The sequence below is a fragment of the Elgaria multicarinata genome, chromosome 23, assembly GCF_023053635.1.
Source record: "Elgaria multicarinata webbii isolate HBS135686 ecotype San Diego chromosome 23, rElgMul1.1.pri, whole genome shotgun sequence".
In the NCBI taxonomy this organism is placed as follows: domain Eukaryota; kingdom Metazoa; phylum Chordata; class Lepidosauria; order Squamata; family Anguidae; genus Elgaria; species Elgaria multicarinata.
In genome coordinates this window covers 955258-975309 of record NC_086193.1, presented here as the reverse complement: position 1 = coordinate 975309, position 20052 = coordinate 955258, and the positions used below count along the sequence as shown (strand labels likewise).

Here is a 20052-nt window from a genome sequence, read left to right as displayed (position 1 = left end):
CAACCCCTGTTCCATTCAGGTTTTGCATTGCAGGATGTAACTACAATGTCCTTGATATCTAGTCGACTCATCTCTGCTTAAACCCTCCAGTCCACAAACTCCAGAGGCTGCCTATTTCTCTGCTGAACAATGTTTAATCCATGCCTGGAATAGGGCAGGCTTTATTTTTTAATCAACGTTTTAGTATGATCTTCACCAGTCAAACAAAAAGAACAGGGCATGATGGGGCTTAAACTCAATGATCCGGGGGCTGGAGTGACTCCCTTATGAGCGAAGGTTACAACAGCTGGGATTATTTAGCCTGGAATCATAGAATAGCAGAGTTGGAAGGGTCCTACAAGGCCATCAAGTCCACCCCCCTGCTCAATGCAGGAATCCACCCTAAAGCATCCCTGACAGAGGGTTGCCCAGCTGCCTCTTGAAGGCCTCTAGTGTGGGAGAGCCCACCACCTCCCTAGGTCACTGGTTCCATTGTCGTACTGCTCTAACAGTCAGGAAAAAAGGAGGCTGAGGGGAGACATGATAGAGGTGGACAAAATGATGCCTGGTGTACAGAACATGGACAGAGAAATGTTTTTCTCCCTCAGCTGTTAATCCCAGCTTTTGTAACCTTTGCTCATAAGGGCATCGCTCCAGCCCCCGGATCATTGGGTTTAAGCCCCATCATGCCCTGTTCTTTTTGTTTGACTGGTGAAGATCACACTAAAACATTGATTAAAAAATAAAGTCTGCTCTATACCAGGCATGGATTAAACATTGTTCAGCAGAGAAATAGGCAGCCTCTGGAGTTTGTGGATTGGAGGGTTTAAGCAGAGATGAGTCGACTAGATATCAAGGACATTGTAGTTGCATCCTGCAATGCAAAACCTGAATGGAGCTGGGGTTGGACTAGTTGACCTCAAGAGGTACTGGTCACAAGAGTGGGACCACAAGAGTTATAAGGACGGCGGTGGTGGTGATGGGAGTCTCTCTGCCTTCTTTGCAGCATTGGCAGTATCAGAGAGCAAAATTCAATGTCCTTCTTTGCCAAATGCATTTCATTTCGGCTCAACGGCCCGTTACGAGGTTTGAGAGGCTTCAAACTTCTCCGCAAAGCATCCAATTCCAATTTCTTGGCCGTGGTGGTATGTGTGTGTGTGTGTAAAACAGCCTTCCTCAACCTGGGGCGCTCCAGATGTGTTGGACTGCAGCTGGGGCATTCTGGGAGTTGTAGTCCAACACATCTGGAGCGCCCCAGGTTGAGGAAGGCTGCTGTAAAATAAAGACATAACGTCGGCGATCCTTCTTACTCATCTTTCTCTAGTGCTTACACCCCCCCCAAAAAACCCCACTAACTTTGCTTCGAATCAAACTGCTTCGAAGGGCTTCTCTGCTCAGACCAAGGTGGTCTGGATGAATTCCTTTCAAATTCAGTGGGGAGGGTTTTCCCACCTGCCTGTCAACCCCCCCCCTTCCACAGACCCTCCTCCTGCAAGGAGGAACTTGAGGGTTTGGCTACTATGGCTAACGAACGCCAGGGCAAGAAATAACCCATCCTCGGCCACTCCACGGTGCGCGTTTCTCTTCGCAGCCATGCACCCTGAAAGCAGCTGGGGTGGGCAGGCCGGCACCCCCTAGCCGAAGGCAGGGCGCATTGGGGGGAGGGGGGAGGGAAGAGAGATGTAATCCCAGCCGTCTCGCAGAACCTGGCAGGACCAGCAAAGCCTTCTTCAGACCAGTTCCCCTTCCTTCTCCTTTCGCCATCTGGATGAGCTGACGCAGGGACCGATAAATGAGGTGAGCATCTTTTGCTTTGGTCCCAGAGCGCATCGTTTTCGGAAGTGGGGTTTTGGGTAGAGGGGGACGCATCCCCTGCAATGTTGCTCTCCTAGGAAGGAGGGATCAAAATGGCTCAGCGCTCTCCGGCTGCTCCACGCAGGAGCTCAGCCCGGATTTGCCGAGCTCAGGAAGAGGATTGCAAGGAGGAGAGAAAGATGGAGAAGAGGGCGAAGGACAGGGAAGAATCTAGCAGGCCGGAGGGAAGCGGTTGATCCTTCGGCATGTTTGCAGATGGCTTTGGCAGGGGAAGGATGGACTTTGCAGAGGGGTGTTGTTGTGGCTAAAAGAAGAAGGACCCGCTGTTGTCAGGTGAACGCTTTTCCCGCTGCTGTCAGGAACCCTTTGCTGAATCCGTAAAGGGAACCATTTCTGGGAGGGGGGGTTCTTTCTCTCCCCCCCGCCCCCTCCATCCATTTTATGATTTGGGAGACAGTCCAAAGAAGGTCAGACAAATCCAGGTCTTTTGGTTGCATGCTTCTTTCTCTCTCTCTCTCTCTATGTATGTGTGTGTTTGTGTGCGTTGGCAAGGTATCCAAGGCTGAATTCCCACACGCAACATCCACCGAGGATTTTGCCCGTGAGGAAGCCGCCTCCTTCAAACAGAGATCTCCTCTCATCCGCCATGGTACTTTTGGGGAGCACAGCTCATGCACCACGCATTTAGTTCTATTTGTCCATTTGGTTTCAGGATTTGGATTCTGCCCATTGACATGTTCCCTGGGGAAGCTTACTCGCTCTCTACATACACATACATACATACACAGAGAGAGAGAGAGCTTGCAAGGTTTTGAGCCAGACCTTGTAGGTTTCCAGACCTCAAGGTTCCGGGCAGGAATCAAATCAACCCGGTCTCCCCAGGTACGGCCGCTGTGTGACTTTTTTTTTACGCTGCAATCTATTCCCGGCGCTCAAGGGCACGGGGATCTTGTGTACTCTGAGCATTAAGACAGTTCTAATTTTGCTTCTCGGCTCCTTGCGTGTTTTATTCCCTTAACGGCAAAGGCGAACCGGTTCCTGAGTGCAGAGAGGCTGAAACAGGCCGGATATATTATATAAAACAAGACGGACCTGCAACTGTGCGTTTCTGTTCAGTGTGCAAGCCAGCCACGCCGATTCCATTCCGTGCCCCTCCCACCTGGTTTTCTGGGTCGTCCCCACCCCCCATGGCACTCCGTGGGCACTCTTGTCCCACTGAACATATTCAGTGGCTCTTTTAGGACTCTCACCCAACTTATGCCCCCCCCCACACCCTTAAAGATTTGTCGTGCCTCTATAAACCTCGGGGCTTCCCTGAATCTGCATGTGCCTCTCTCTTGCGAGTTTGTGGTGCCTTTTTGCCATCCTAAGCAACGGCACTCACACCTTGGACATCGGAAGCAGAAGGAATAGTGCTAAATATTAACACTAGACTCTGGCTGCAACCAAATTTCTGTACCAGGGTGGGGGGGTTGCAATCTCTCATCAGGATGTAAGTTTTTGCAATTCTCTGGACCGTCCATAAATGCCGGAGATGGACTTTTCTCCTTGCGCTGACTCAGAGAGGGTGTATTTCCCCCCCCAGCAGACACCTGCGTTGGCTGAGTGTCCTGATGTTCAGAGGCCATTCAAGGTCTTACAAAACATCTCCTAAAACAGGCTTGCATTTATGCACTCGCCTGGTCACCATAGGTGATCAGGAACCACATGCAGGCGAGTGAGCAGGCTGGGAGAGGAGGGGCTGCAGCGTTTCATGCCTCCTCTGGGCCCAGCATAGAAACCAGACTGGAGGCCAATGGGCCAACAATGGGCCAGCTGTGGTTCTGTGCCCAAGGCAGGCTAGTAAGTTTTGTTTACAAGGCTGCCCCATAATCTACGGGGCACTTAAGAAGCCTTTTGCTCTCTGCTCAATGTGCAGTCTGTTTCCCACCCACCCCAGCCTCAGTTTCCTAGCTGTAAAATGGGAGACGGTCACAGCTTCACGACAAAGCAAGACTTTGGTATGTAGGTCTCCCGTTCTCCGAGAAAACTTTTCCAGAAGCGTTTTTGCCTTTAATTTCCCTCTCACCTTGCTTACAATCCCCCCCCCCCCCCGGGCACCGGTGACCATGCGGATATCTGCCTGTCCGCTGAATATATCACATCCCACGCATTTGATTTATTAAGCTTGCATAGTCCAATAGATTTGTTTGGGCTGCATCCAGATTTAAATTGGATCACCTGGACTTAGTCCTTGCACTCTGGCCTCCTGAAATGCTATTTCAGCCCCCTGAAAATGGGGTGAACTATGTTGGGGGGGGGAACTTTCTGCAAGAGGCAGATCCTGGATCCCCCACAAGTCCCTTGGCTGGTTTTTCAGCATCGTGTTGCAAAAATTAAATGTGTATGTTTGTTTTAAAATGAGGCCTAAACCAGCTAATGATTAGAGGGAGGTTTGGATTTTACAATGCTGGGCCCACATTTCACCAGGCACAAGAATCGGTACTGAATTCTTGGGCAGCCTCTGAAGAATTCCAGCTCTTGTTTAAACAAAGCAAAGCAAGTTTCTAGAACTTAAGGTAGTGAACGTCAGGCTTGAAGGTATTTGAAATCTCAGAAGCTGCCTTTGGAAAGCGGAAGGGGGGGGGGATGCAATATTACCGGGAGGGAGTCCTAACCTTGAAGCGCTTCAATGGCAATGCATAATTTATTGTGGTTGGCGGAACAAATTATGCAGTGTTTGCAAATACGTGCAAAAAATGGCCGGAACCAGTAAACAAGTTGCAGAATTCAGATGGAAACTGATGCAGGGTTTTTTGCATGCACAGGGATGATCCCAGGACAATCCCTGGAAAAAAGGCAGGTGTAGAAACGGCCCAGGTCTCCCAAAAACTAATCCGAAACTTACAGCTACTTTGCATTGGGACATGACACTGCCCTATAGCCGAAGCTCTCTGTGCCGTTCACAAAGGTTGAAAACAATGAACATTAAAAAGTACACAAAATTTAAAACCATCAAAAATATAAAAACAACAGTATAAAACAACAATATCCATTTAAACAACAACAGTTCTGGGGTCCATTAAAAACAAACAAACTTAGCATACGTTGTTAAATGCCTGGGAGAAGAGAAAAGTCTTGACCTGGCACGAAAATATAACAAATGCCACCTGCTGAAATTCTTCAATACAACTGTTAAAAATACAGGAGCCCTGTCCTCCTTTTCATAGGGTTACCCTAGGCTAGTAGCCATTGAGAGCCTTTGCCTCCAGGAATTGATCCAACCCCCTTTTAAAGCCATCCAAATTGGTAGCCATCACCACATCTTGTGGCAGTGAGTTCCATAGTTTAAGTCTGCACTGTGTGAAGATAAAACTTCCTTTTATCCCTTTGGAAGATAACATCTTTTTACCAGTCCTAAAGCTCCCACCAAACAACTTCACGGGATGCTCCACTCCACTCACGTTAAAGGAAGCCAGATTCCGGCTGGACATCAGGAAAAACTTCCTGACTGTTAGAGCAGTGCGACAATGGAATCAGCTACCTAGGGAGGTTGTGGGCTCTCCCACACTAGAGGCCTTCAAGAGGCAGCTGGACAAGCATCTGTCAGGGATGCTTTAGGGTGGATTCCTGCATTGAGCAGGGGGTTGGACTCGATGGCCTTGTAGGCCCCTTCCAACTCTGCTATTCTATGATTCTATGATATAGAAAATGTCTCCACACCATATTATAAAAGTTCTATCAGGTCTCCCCTCAGCCTCCTTTTCTCCAAGCGACACCATCGGCCCCTTTTCAAGCTAAACTTCGAAAGGAAGCCCAGAAAGAAGGCAGGAAATGGCTGCAGGATTGGGGGATCTTTCCCCTTTGATGGGCAATTGACCCAGGATGGAAGTCAATGAGGAGAAGGTCACAGCAGCTGGGAGTGAGATGGAGCCAGAGACCCAGGTGCGAGGCGTTTGCAGCCTTGCCTCTCTGTATCACCACCCCTTTCTTTAGCCTTCTCTACCTCTTGCCCACACGAACGCACACATGGAAGAAGCGCGAAGAGGAGGAGCGACTCCCGGGGGGTGCTACCAGGTGTGGGTCCTTGGCAGGTGCCCGGCTGTGGCGACCCTTGACACCAGCCCTGGGCTAAAGGCGTACGATACAGCCAGCAAGCGGGTATGGAGGCAAAAGGCAAAGAAAGGGGTGTCTCTGCATGTGAGTAGCATCACTCTTGTACAGGTGGGGGGACCCTCTCTCTCTCTCTCTCTCTTTCTCTCTCTCCCCTTCTATGGGGTAGGGAGCATCCGTAGAAAGCTGTTTTGCAGCGCTTCCAGAATGTATGTTAGTTTGCAACAGACAGCCTGTCCCCCCTAACTTCACACACGCACCCTCCCAGTATAGGCCCCTGCGGGTGTCAAATCCTGGCTGCTGCTTCTGGGGCATTTGTATTCCACAAACAGCTCCCCTGTTACATAAAATCCAAGCACTTTCTGCTCAAAGTAGGTCAAATACAGCTATGTGGGTTGGGTTTTTTCTTTCTGTCTCTTCCTTTTGCTTCCCTCCCTCTCTCTCTTTCTCTCTCTCACACACACAGACACACCACTCTCTTCCTCTTCTGGTGGCTTTCTACCAGGCATTCGATGGAGGAGGAGGAGGATAGGATAGGATAGGATCCAGGCCTGCTGGCTGCTGCAGTTTTGCCCTGCATTTAAATGAGAGCTTCTTAGGAAAGGAGACACAGCTTTTGGAAAGCGACCAACAAGATTCCTTTCTCAGAGGGATTAATCGGCTGGCAGAATTAGCAGCCTGGACACTTCTCAACCCTGCAGTGTTTTGTGTGTGTATATGAGGGGGTTTATTAAAGGCACAGTTTTGCAGGCAAGAAACGCAAGGATCAGAATGGTAATAAACCCATTCACGCTCTCTCTCTCTTTCTCTAATCATAGAATCACTACAAGGCCATCGAGTCCAACCCCCTGCTCAATGCAGGAATCCACCCTAAAGCATCCTTGACAGAGGGTTGTCCAGCTGCCTCTTGAAGGCCTCTAGTGTGGGAGAGCCCACAACCTCCCTAGGTAACTGATTCCATTGTCGTACTGCTCTAACAGTCAGGAAGTTTTTCCTGATGTCCAGCTAGAATCTGGCTTCCTTTAACTTGAGCCCGTTATTCCGTGTCCTGCACTCCGGGAGGATCGAGAAGAGTTTGCTTGCACGATTTACACATGGACACGCTCCCTCAGCCCTCACCTGAACAGTGTGTGCACGCATGCAGATTTCTTTACTGTGGGTAAAATCCAACACAAGTCCCAATTAGAGTAGACCCCTTGAAATGAATGGGATTAACTTAAATCTCATTCGTTTCAATGGCCCAATCTCAACACCGAAGTTCATATTCTATGGAAAAAGAATCAGGGAACATAATACTTTGAAGTCTTCTCTGCTAGATCTATCTATAACACTCTTCAAGGACTTGAAAGGTTGTCACACAGAGGAGTGCCAGGATCTCTTCTTGGTCATCCCAGAGTGCAGGATGTGGAAAAACAGGCTCAGTATTGTGGTCCCAAGCCGTGGAAGGCTTTATAGGTTAAAACCTGCACTTTGAATTGGGCTCAGAACCATACAGGCAGCCAATGCAAGCGGGATTGGCTGCCTATACTTTTTAAACTGGATTATGAAGTCAGGTGGTGTTGTGGCCTCCTGTTATATATCTTCTGCCCTTTTATTGCTGCGGTTTTATGAGGCCTTTTAAAATTAAGTTTCGTAAATTGCCCGGGTGCCATAAGATGAGGAGCAGTTATATAAATATTTCAGACAAATGAATGGCCGTAGTAATTGGCATGAGCCCGGCATCCTGGAAGGTGACGTAATGGTGACCAGTGAATTTGTGCAGGGATTCCACCAGGAAGGTCCTCTTCTCCAGTTGCCCCTGACTTGGAAGAAGGGGGTGGAAATCCGGAAAATTCCTCCTTCATCTCCCTCCCTGCCCAAAGCAGCCATTTTGAGCCACGCCTATTTGCCTCGGAATGTTCCGGAATGCTGCTCTGACTCCTGTTTGCATCAGAATGTTCCGGAACATATTCGGAACCACGGAGTTCTAGGCGTGGCGTCCCTGACTTCCAATGTATTGTCTCAGGAAGAGGAACCTCTGGGAACGGCAGAATTAAACGCAGGAGAAAGAAAGGGGAGGCTTGCCTCTTCGGCTTCACCCAAAGGGCTTGTCTCTTCGGCTCAAAACCGCATCCGATATGTGGCCGCTCTCTCAATGGCGTTTGCCACGGAGGAAATGGGAAGGGCGTTTTCCCCCCACCCTGGGCTAGTTTCCTTAGCGACAACAGAATGTAGTTCCTAGATGGCTCCATCCGGCATCTACAGATGAGAACCGGGCTCTGCAGGTATTCTTAAAACAGCCACGTAGAGCCCCCCAAAACAAGCTTCTGAATCTCTCTGTTTTGCACGTCAACTTTTTTTCCTCCTCCTCCTCCTCCTCCCACAAACCCCATAATTTGAACATGCCTTCAGAGTAGAAAACACACGCTGTAAATGCCCCACAATCCAGAATCGCATGGTTCTATAGAGCCCCATATCATAGATGTCGCTCAGGACAAAGGGTCTGCAGTTTTCCTTTGCTTCCAAGCCCTGCAGGGCCGGACGTTTTGCCGTGACGCTGAAGCGTTGCTCTAACGTCTTCTTTTCTCTCTCCCTCTCTCTCTTTCCCCTGCGTGCACGCAGGACGCGGCGCCTGCAATTTCTGCTTTGGTTCTTAATTAGGAGGCTGTTGGGATCACAGGAAGCAGGAATGGAGGTTTTTGGGGTGGGGTGTTGTTGATTTTGCAAGCCAGAGGCTACAATCTTCCTTCCCCATATTTCAGGCGGACCCAGCAGGAAAGGAAGGTGGGCTGCTTATGCAAGACGGTCCATTTCTGGCTCGAACGTTATGCAACTGGCACTTAAGCGTGTGTGTGTGTGTTTAATCGGTCAGACAGCGGTACCCAACTCCTCTCCGGTCGCCATGGTTACCAGCATCCCTCCGTCTCTCGCTCTGTTTTCTTTCAGCAAAGGTCCCCCGCCGCTCATAGGGTTTAATTTTATTTTCTGCTCCGTTAAGAGGGAGCCCTTGACACAAATAAGAGAAGGGTTTGGCAGAAGCAGACGTGATTCGCAGCCATTTTGCAGGCTCCCTGTCTCTTTCCTTTGCTGATTTTTGTGGCTCAGTTTGCACGTGGGTTTAGCGCTGTCTCGGATGGGAGGCTAATCTGGCACGGGTCTGCCTGTGTGTGCCGGGTAGATGGCTTCAGAACAGGGATGGGGAGCGTGAGGCCGTCCAGGAGTTGATGGACTGCAATTCCCATCACAGAATCCTAGAATAGTAGAGTTGGAAGGGGCCCACAAGGCCACCGAGTCCAACCCCCTGCTCAATGCAGGAATCCACCCTAAAGCATCCCTGACAGATGGTTGTCCAGCTGCCTCTTGAAGGCCTCAAGTGTGGGAGATCCTACAACCTCCCTAGGTCACTGATTCCACCGTCGCACTGCTCTAACAGTCAGGAAGTTTTTCCTGATGTCCAGCCGGAATCTGGCTTCCTTTAACTTGAGCCTGTTATTCCGTGTCCTGCACTCTGGGAGGATTGAGAAGAGATCCTTGCCCTCCTCTGTGTGACAACCTTTTAAGTATTTGAAGAGTGCTCTCATGTCTCCCCTCCATCTTCTCTTCTCCAGGCTAAACATGCCCAGTTCTTTCAGTCTCTCCTCATAGGGCTTTGTTTCCAGACCCCTGATCCTCCTGGTTGCCCTCCTCTGAACACGCTCCAGCTTGTCTGCGTCCTTCTTGAATTGTGGAGCCCAGAACTGGATGCAATACTCTAGATGAGGCCTAACCAGTCCTGAATGGAGGGGAACCAGCACCTCGTGGCTGAGAGCCTTAGGCCCATGGGACTAAATTCACCTTGAGGATATGCTTCCAGGACTTGAGAAACAGGAGTACAGTTAGAATCATGCAAGAGCAGTGTTGACTGTTTTCTGAGCAGGCGATCACAGAGGTGGGGAGGGAGAGACGGATGTGTTGCCTCCCTCATGCCGATGTGCGTGCATAGATGTGCAAGTGCATTGGCGTCGAGGTGGTGATGCAGGGTAGCAGCTGAGTTTCCAAGTGACACCCTCTCTCATAATACTAGGAACCAACGGGGTCACTATCCCATGAAGCTGATGGGTGGCAGATTCAGGCCAGATTAAAGGAAGGACTTCTTCACACAGCGCATAGTTAAACTATGGAACTCACTTCCACAAGATGTGGTGATGGCCACCAATTTGGATGGCTTTCAAAGGGGGTTGGATAAATTCCTAGAGGAGAAGGCTATCAAGGGCTGTAAGCCTGTGTGCACCAGTTGCTGAGGAACATGGGCAGGAGGAGGATGCTGCACCTGTGTCCTCCTTGTGGGTCTCTGGTTGACAGCTGTTGACCAGATGGACCCTTGGTCGGATGTTCCTCTGAGGATGATGGGTTTCATCTCTCCTCTGCTGGTGGGAACTTAACTAAGCCGTAAAAGAAAAACAGTACCGACCGACCTCACAGGGCTCTGGTCTCTCCAGGGATGGGAGGCCTCCCCCTTTGGGTCTGGGCTGCTCCCGGCTAACAGCTTCGCTCCTTTCCTCGGCCTGCAGGGATCACCATGTTGACCAGCATTGCCGATGGGCTCCTGTGTTGCCTGATGGGCAAGACAGCCAACGTGGTCAGTCCCCTGGAGAGCGTCGAGTCGCGCGACGGCTTTAGCTTCGTGGAGGTGAAGCCCGGGCGCGTCTTGCGGGTGAAGCACGTCGCCCCGGCCCGGCCGGCGGGGGCGGAGGAGGCGGCCCAGAGGGCCGGCGCCGTGCGCTGCAAACGCCGCATCGCCGTGTACCGCAACGGGCAGATGGTCATCGAGAACCTGGGCGAAGCCGTCCGCTCCGACATCCTGCACGGCCAGAACGGGACGGAGCCCAACAGCACGGTGGAGCTGGAGGTCCCCGACGCCAACGCCGCCCCGGCGGCCAACCCTTCCGCCCCGGCGGCCAAGCGGCGCCGGCGCAAGCCCAAGAAGCTGGTCAACATCGACTGCACCAAGTTCATCAGCAGCTGCAAGGGGACCCACGCCGACGTGGTCCTTTTCTTCATCCACGGCGTGGGGGGCTCTCTGGACATCTGGAAGGAGCAGCTGGACTTCTTCACCAAGCTGGGCTACGAGGTGGTGGCCCCGGACCTTGCCGGCCACGGGGCAAGCTCGGCCCCGCAGATCGCGGCCGCCTACACGTTCTACGCCCTGGCGGAAGACATGCGCGCCGTCTTCAAGCGCTACGCCAAGAAGAGGAACATCCTCATCGGACACTCGTACGGGTAAGAGCAGCAGTCCTAGCAGGGCGCCCCGTATCTGTTCCCCAATCTGGCTCCCTCCTGATGTGCTGGATTCCAACTCCCATCACTCCCAGCCAGTGGCCCTGACGGAAGATGCCCTCTGACACATCTGGAGGACCCTGGCCCTGCTCGTCACAGGTCATGCCGTCTTCTTGCTGTTCCATGCTACCCATGCGCAGGCGGGCAGAGCTTAAAAAACACACACTGCAAAAAAGTAACCAATTACGTGTGCCGTTCCGTCGAGATTCTTTTGGTGCGGTGTCGTATGATTGCTCATTTATTTATTTACTGTGTTTTTAAAGCATCCAGTCACTGGAGTTCTCTGGGTAGAGTACAATATCTCACAAACATAAATATGAAAACAAGGAGGAAAACAATGTAGGATGAGGGCGATTCGTGGCTACTAGCCCTGATGGCTGTGTGCCACCTCCAGTATCCGAGGCAGTAAGCCTGTGTGCACCAGTCGCTGGGGAACATGGGCGGGAGGGTGCTGTTGCACCATGTCCAGCCTTGTTGGTCCCTGGTCGACGGCTGGTTGTCCACTGTGTGAACAGGACTAGATGGACCCTTGGTCTGATCCACCCTCAGGGCTCTTGTGTTCTTAAAACCATTCCAGCAGCCCATAAAACCAAGGCTGTAGCTAGACCTAAGGTTTATCCTCGGATCATCCCAGGTTCGTCCCTGCCTGAGCGCTGGATGCCCTGTGTGGCACTTAGATGAACAGGTTTGACCCCAGGATAATCCTGGGATAAACCTTAGGTCTAGCTATGGCCCAAATCCCTCTTGTGCCGCCCTCAGTTCCAGCTGCACTTCTTCCTTCTCACCCAGCTGCCTCTTCCATCTCGTCGTCTTATTATATTTATTTATTTATTACATTTGTATCCCGCCCTATATCACTACAATCTCAGGGTGATGTACAGATAGAGCTATACAATATAAAACAATAAACAGACACAGCTAAAAACAAATTAAGCCATGAGTCAAGTTAAGAACCAGTATTTAATTTAAAAGCAATTAAAACCATGTGCGAACGTGGTGAATTTAACCATGAAGGGCTTTGTTAAAAAGCCACGTTCTTCCTCCTCCTCCTCTTCGTTTGTGTGCAGGGTCTCCTTCTGCACCTTCCTGGCCCACGAGTACCCGGATCTGGTCCACAAAGTCATCATGATCAACGGAGGAGGCCCCACGGCGCTGGAGCCCAGCCTGTGCTCCATCTTCAACATGCCCACCTGCGTCCTCCGCTGCCTCTCGCCCTGCCTGGCCTGGAGCTTTTTGAAGTGAGTTTCCCGTGCCCGGGGGGTGGGGGAGAAGGTGACATGGCCGGGGAAGGGGGGGCGTTTTTGAGATGGGAACCAATCTCTGGGGCCCGTGGTTGACCGGGGAGCTATGGAGGCGTAGCTCAGAGCACGGAACTCAGGGTTTGCATGCAGAAGATCCTGGGTTCAACCCCTGGCCACATCGCCAGGTAGGGCTGTGAAAAGACCCCCGTCTGACACCCCCGGAGGGTCACTCCTACCAGTCTGTGTAGACACTCCTGAGCTAGACAGGGTATAAGGCAACCTCCGACATCCTTATTTAAAACCAGCCTTTGATTCAGAATTATGAGGACTAGAACCTTACTTTCGCTTTAGCTCAGCGGTACAGCACCTAAAGGGTCTCCGTGCCTGCCATAGGAACTCTGGCTGCAGGGCTGGAATAGGGGCCCTGGGGTTGGGGGAAGGCAGCATTGGATTAGGTAGCATTGGATTGATACCATAGAGCAGGCTTCCTCAACCTGGGGCGCTCCAGATGTGTTGGACTACAACTCCCAGAATGCCCCAGCCATGCAGTCCAACACATCTGGAGCGCCCCAGGTTGAGGAAGGCTGCCATAGAGCATCCCAACACCATCAGCTTGCTAAATGCAACTTGTCGCCGTTTTGGCAAGTCTGGACTGCCCCAGATCGGCTCTCCTTCGGTCTCAGGCTTCTGTAAGGTGGGGCACGTCCACCCTCTTCTTCCCCGTCGTCCCTGTGACTGATCCCACTTATACGAAACGAAAGCATCTTGGTGGCACTCACCACGTGCGTTTGCTGTTATGAGGAGTGATCATAAGGTCTGTATTTCTTTCCCTTTTCGACTGATCCTGCATTGAGCCGGGGGTTGGACTCGACGGCTTTATAGGCCCCTTCCAACTCTACTCTTCTATGGTTCTATGATCAGCCAGACCCGTGACTTTTCTTTCAGGGAGTTCTCGATGTAGTGTTTGTCCTAGATCCGCTACCACCACCAGCGTACGGACATTCAGATCTATATCCGGAATTCTTCGGACCGCTGAATTAATCCCTCCCGTTCGGCCCCTCGCAGGGCCGGCTTTGCACGCCAAGGCTCCAAGGAGAAGCAGCTGCTGAAGGAAGGGAACGCGTTCAACGTCTCGTCCTTCGTCCTGAGAGCCATGATGAGCGGCCAGTACTGGCCCGAAGGGGATGAAGTCTACCACGCCGAGCTCACGGTGCCCGTGCTGCTGGTGCACGGGATGCACGACAAGTTTGTGCCTGTGGAGGAAGACCAGCGGATGGCCGAGGTACGGTTCACACGGGGGGGGGGGGGGCCAAGTGACCCACAGAGCGTCCGCTTCCGCTACCTTCGCTTTCCCAAGAGAGTTTCTTGTGGATAGAATTAAACAGTGATCGTCACCTAGTGAAACAATGCTCTTCAATGCACTTAAGCGCTGTTCAGTTAAGGGGAGCTAGCTTGCTGGTGTTCTTCCTGGTGCTCTGTGGAAAGAAGCCTGTAGTTCAGGGGCTTTGAGGTTGTTCTTTGCCTGTGGGAGCCCCCCCCCCCCCCGGCTCATTTCCTGTCCTATCCGGTTAAAAAGAACTCCAGTGGAAAGACAGGAGTAGGACCCTTCCGTGCCAGAGACCACAGATTGCTGCTGCAAGTCAGGACTGAACCGTTTTAGGTTTGACGGGCCGAAGGCTTGACTCAGAATAAATCTGGAATGATCCGAAGCAGCCTTCTCAAAACAGATGTGTCAGTTTGGAAGCTTGTGCAAAATACAGTGGCCAGCGTGATAACCGGAACCAGAAGGTTCGAACATATAACACCAATTCTGGCCCGCTTGCATTGGCTGCCGGTATGTTTCCAAGCCTGATTCAAGGTGCTGGTTTTAACCTATAAAGCCTTCCACGGCTTGGGACCGCAATACCTTACGGAACGCCTCTCCCGACATGAACCTACCCTCTCACTGCGCTCAACATCTAAGGTCCCCCTCCGAGTGTCTACTCCAAGGGACTCTCAGAGGAAGGCAACAAGGAAGAGGGCCTTTTCAGTGGTGGCCCCCTAATTGTGGAATAATTTTATTTATTTATTTATTTATTTATTTATTTATTTATTTCACTTATATACCGCTCCCATAGCCAGGGCTCTCTGGGCGGTTTACAGAAATTCTAAAATTAAGATAAAAACGAGTATACGAAATTTAAAATTCTAAAACGCAGAACATACACACACAAAGCATTAAACACCGTTAAAAAAAACCTAAACGTGTGGGTGATTAAGATGTGCCGCCATATGCCTGGGCAAAGAGGAAAGTCTTAACCTGGCGCCGGAAAGATAGCAGCGTTGGCGCCAGGCGAGCCTCGTCAGGGAGATCGTTCCATAGTCTGGGGGCCATGACTGAAAAGGCCCCGTCCCTCGTTGCCACACTCCGGGCCTCTCTCGGAGTAGGCACCCAGAGGGGGACCTTAGATGTTGAAGGTAGTGACCGGGTAAATTCACGTCGGGAGAGGCGTTCCATCACGTATTGTAGTCCCAAGCTGTGTAAGGCTTTACAGGTCAAAACCAGCACCTTGAATCGGGCTCGAATAATCTCCCTGATTATTCGACATTGTTATCTTTCCAGCGCCAGATCAACTCTTTCTCTCTTCTCCCAGGCATTTAGCAATATGTAATTAACCTGGGTTTGTTTTTGTGGTTTTAAATTTGTGTATATCGTTTTTAAGTGTTTTTATCCTAGGTAAACCTCCCAGAGAGCCTCGGCTATGGGGCGGTATACAAATGTAATAAATACTACTACTAATAATAATAACTTCACTGAGCCCAGCACACATGGGGACCACGAGAGTTGTATTTATTTATTCACTGCATTTCTATTTTGTAGTCCGACTTCCGCAGCGTGCCGAGTTTGGGAGATCTAACAGGGGTATCAGAGTGCGATGACGGCTCGAGGCCCCCTTCCTGCGCCCGCACCCGGGAGTAGAAGCCGTCTTTGACCCTGTCTCGTCCCCTTCCGTCCTCAGATCCTGCTCATTGCGTTCCTGAAGGTGATCGACGAGGGCAGCCACATGGTGATGCTGGAGTGTCCGGAGACGGTCAACACCCTCCTGCACGAATTCCTGCTGTGGGAGCCTGAAGTGGTTCCGGCTGGGGACGGGCCCGAAGCGGAGAAGAAATAAAAACAAAACAAAAACGTGCCCCCCTCCCAAGCGAGTGAACGAGAAGGGGCTGCTTGCATCGCTGCTTCCGCAGGTGGAGGAGTGACTCTGCTGGGTTTTGAGCCCACGGCGGCGGAGGGCGTGCGCGTGGCGTGGGCTCAACCCGCTTTCGGGGCCGGGGAGAGCCCTTTCCTTCCCCGGATAGGAGCCGGCAGGGCCAAACAGGGTCTGGGATCCGTCGGGCAAAGGCTAAGTGGACTCTCAGACACGTACAGGACGGAAGGCAGAGTCTTGCCTCAGTAGTCCCTTTGCCACGTTCTCATTTATTCCACGCACTCGGCCTCAGGCAGGCCCAAGAGAGCCGGGCACGGCTGAGCCGCTGGGATTCCCCTCGCTGCGGGACTTGCAGAGATGGACGCTGAGGGCTCTGGGAGCATTTCCCCCCCTCCTCCCCAAATGTGTGGCTGTCCTTCTCTGTCCTGTGGCTACCAAGTCAAGCCGGGCACAGCGGGCTCACAGCCAGACCTCACAGCTCCTTTCAACTCTCACTGCTCCATCAAGGCCGCAACTGATTCTCCATATTGGCTGAATCTGGAAATTGCAAGGGGAGGCGGTGAGAATGGACCCGTTGCAGCACGCTGGTGTTGACGTGGTTTTTCCTTAGATCCTCTCCAGCAGGCGGAGGACTGAGTGGGAGGAGGTTCACCCGGTGTTATTGACTCATCAGACCCTTGCCCCAACCTTTTACTGGTACTGGGCATAACGTCACCCCCAAATCCTTGCCTATGTTCTCTGCTGGCCTCAAGATGTGTTGAACTGCAACTTCCATCATCCCCAGCTTGCTGGGAATGATGGGAAGTGGCAGCCCAACGCACCTGGAGGCCAGCAGGTTGGAGAAAGCTGTACAATGCTGCCGTCTGCGCTAAGCAAGGAGACCCTTTCGCAACCCCTTTGCTGGTTTTTGTGGGGTTTTTTGCAGCTTGTACATAAACTCCAGGGCGAAACAGCCCACCCAAGGGTATCGCAAGGCAAAGGGCGCGCTCTCCGACCTTCGGCACAGGGGTCCGGAGGGTGCGCTGTGCGGTCAGCCAGCCACGTCTTTCAACTGTTTATTTTCCGTTGTTGGAATCACACTGTGCCACGCCGACACGTCCTTTTCGGCTCACCAACGTCTGCTTTGGCCTGAATGCTCAGATTTAAGGAGGTGAAAAGTTCCCCAGAGGTAGGAGAGCCAAAAAAGGCAATGAACTCTTGGGGCTGTGGGGAGACGGATGGGTGTCCCTCACAATAGGGGTTTTTTTTTTGCTGCCACCGTCCAAGCTCAGCCTCCTGCGGGAGTAGGAATAAAAACCCCGGCTGGAAGTTAACAATCACACACAGACCTGGGCAGTGATAGGAAAGCAGCTCCATGGGGCTGGAGAGGTAAGCAGAGAGAGAAACATCGCTCTTCCCCAAGACCTTTGATTTGGAGACGACGGCTTGGTTTCTCACTCCGCTCCGCTCAGACGAGCGCTGAGTCGCTTTCAGAGGCAGAGCTCAGCGGTAGAAGTCTCCGCGTGGCATCTGGAAGGTACCAGATTCAGCCCCCAGAAGTGTTTCTGAGTAGGGCTGAGAAAACCCTGGAGAAAAACTGCCGGTCGGTGCAGACAACCACGGGGCTGATCTGGTAGAATGCAATTCCCTATGTTCATATTAGAATCATGGGGACCGGAAACTTAATTTGGTTTTCAGGAACAGAACGTAGCTTAGAGCCTGTGCTATGTATGCAGAAGGCCTCAGGTTCAATCCCTGGCATCTCTTGACACGCGTGTGAAAGATCCCTGCTAGAAACCCAAGAGTGCCATTGCTGCCGGTCAGTGTAGACGATATTAAACTGAATGGACCAGGAATGCCACTCAGCACAAAGTGCCTTCCTACGGCGGTGCAGCCGAGTGACGCCTGGCGCCGTGGGGCTCTCGGTTTTCAGCAGATCAGTGCTCGTCTCTGGTCCTGCCCCACTGATTTGCCTTGCCAGAGACCAAAATAAATGCGCCACACTTTGTGTTGTTATAGAACGACTGTTCACTTCAACTCTTTGTGGCTCTACTAGATTTTGGCCTGATATATTTAACAAAACATCTCGACAGGCAGTCACTCTGGCTGCTCAGATGGCCACAAGCTCTAAGCCAAAGCCTTTGAGACAGGCGGAGAAGCCCAACTTTTAATGCCACCGTCGGTGGGTCCCCCTCTTGACGGCGGAGCGAACACCGTTTACGTATCTCCAATCTCCCACTGCTACGATCCTGATAGCAAGAAAGGCACTGGGTTGAGCCCGGTGATGGAAAAAGCATCATGGAGAACATTTTGGGGTGGGTGGGGAGGACATACCCAAGTAGTAACTGGTACATTCTCTCAACGGGCAGTTTTAATGCATTGAAGGAAGTTTCCAGACCTCACTGGGTTCTTTATCAGGCACAAACAAACCACGGTCAATGATCTTACCATCGTCCACGTCTGGCAGGTTATGAAGCTGGGTGCACGCTAAAAAGAAACACGGCAACGTAACGACTTGTTTATGGGATCGCTGGAATGGACATAGGTGATGGATGTGCTGTGCGCCAGCCGAAGTTGAGCATCTAGCAATGGTTGCTTTGGGGGTGTTTTTTTTAAACAACCTGTGCAGTATTAAAACCAACGCCCCACACACAGTGGGAAGTGGCAATTCGGCTCAGCTCCCTGCTGTGTAGGCGAAGGGTACCTTGGCACAGGTGCGGAATACGGGCCTGTGAAAATTGTAATGGCTTAAACAGTCATAGAATCATAGAATAGCAGAGTTGGAAGGGGCCTACAAGGCCATCTAGTCCAACCCCCTGCTCAATGCAGGAATCCACCCTAAAGCATCCCTGACAGATGGTTGTCCAGCTGCCTCTTAAAGGCCTCTAGTGTGGGAGAGCCCACAACCTCCCTAGGTAACTGATTCCATTGTCGCACTGCTCTAACAGTCAGGAAGTTTTTCCTGATGTCCAGCCGGAATCTGACTTCCTGTAACTTGAGCCCGTTATTCCGTGTCCTGCACTCTGGGAGGATGGAGAAGAGATCCTGGCCCTCCTCTGTGTGACAACCTTTTAAGTATTTGAAGAGTGCTCTCATGTCTCCCCTCCATCTTCTCTTCTCCAGGCTAAACATGCCCAGTTCTTTCAGTCTCTCTTCATACGGCTTTGTTTCTAGACCCCTGATCATCCTGGTCCACCAGACCCTTTTCATGTAGGTAATAGATGCCACAGTAGGTGTCGCGTTTGACTTGAGAAGCCCAGTCATGAAAGGGCAGGCCCTTTAAAATGGGACTTTGCTCCAACCTCTGGAAGAGAAACCTGTCAAAATCTTTCAATAACTAGAGTTGATCCAGGGTTTTGTGTGTATTTTTCACGATCTTCTTAACTTCGTTTTTTCCACCAGACTACTAGAACTGTCTTCCCCAACTTGGTGTCCCAAAAATATGGTGGACAACAACCCCCATCTTCCTCCTAAATTCTCTCTCCGCCCAACTATTAAAGATAGAAGAGCCTTGACCCAGAACAAGGTATGGGAACCCTAGACGGAACCACTGTAGATATTAACACCCCAATTTTACACGCTAAAAGTGTGTTTAAATATTTTTAATCCATCTAGGTCACCTTACCTTCTCGCTTTCTAAATGGTTTCCACCACCTTGTCAATAACATGCCAGTTTTATATACTTTTTAGCCAAACACACACACAGAAACACCAAAATGGTTTTGGAAGGTAAACCCCATTGCCGTAAAGTTAGGAAGATACAAATCTAGATTCATTTTTAAAAACCTGAAGATGTTAAACGGTGGATACGGACAGCCCATACAGATCTGTCGTTTGAGACGTAGGACCGTTTAAAAAATAATTGGGTAGATTGATGTCATTGGTGTCATTGTACTATTGTCCACCAGTTATCCAGATGCAAACTTGGTTCGTGCCCGTTTTAGCCTACTTTGAAGGTTTTTTATAGGATGCACCAAACCGTAATTCGGGACACAAAACCGATCTGTTGTGAGGGGTGGGGTGAGAAGCCAAGCGAAAACACCACTTGCAATTTATCCCAAATGAATCAAAGGTGCCGTAAAAGGAGACTTCACGGTCAAAGGAGCCAACCGGCTGTTCCAAAACCACAATGTAGTCGGTCCTACAACATTAAATGCCATGTGCAGCCCACAAACCCCGTGGGGAATGCCTCTTGTGTTCCTGGAATTCAAGGCTCTGGTGTTCACATCCAAGTTCGTAAGCCAAACTCGTTTCATCCATCTACCGCGGGGTCTCCCCCACCCTCTATTTCTGTACGAGTGGCTCAATGCATTTTAAACCGCATTCTTAGATGACTGTTAACCTGCTTGAAATTGTTCCGCAGCCTTACTTGGGAATTCCAAAAACTCAGCCTGCTTACCCCCTTCACCGGACGATGAAACAGGACTGTGCGCTACAGTGTCATTCCATCCAGACTCTCAAAT

The 20052-nt window shown here is 51.1% G+C and overlaps 1 protein-coding gene across 1 annotated transcript; it reads left to right on the top strand.

Moving 5' to 3' along the window:
- The first annotated feature begins 10413 nt into the window (after nt 1-10413).
- ABHD8 (abhydrolase domain containing 8) lies at nt 10414-15583 on the top strand. The gene is made up of 4 exons (XM_063147004.1): nt 10414-11124; nt 12249-12419; nt 13488-13704; nt 15422-15583. Exons 1-4 carry the CDS (start codon nt 10424-10426, stop codon nt 15575-15577), a joined length of 1245 nt encoding a protein of 414 aa, XP_063003074.1. The 5' UTR covers nt 10414-10423; the 3' UTR covers nt 15578-15583.
- Nucleotides 15584-20052: the final 4469 nt, after the last annotated feature.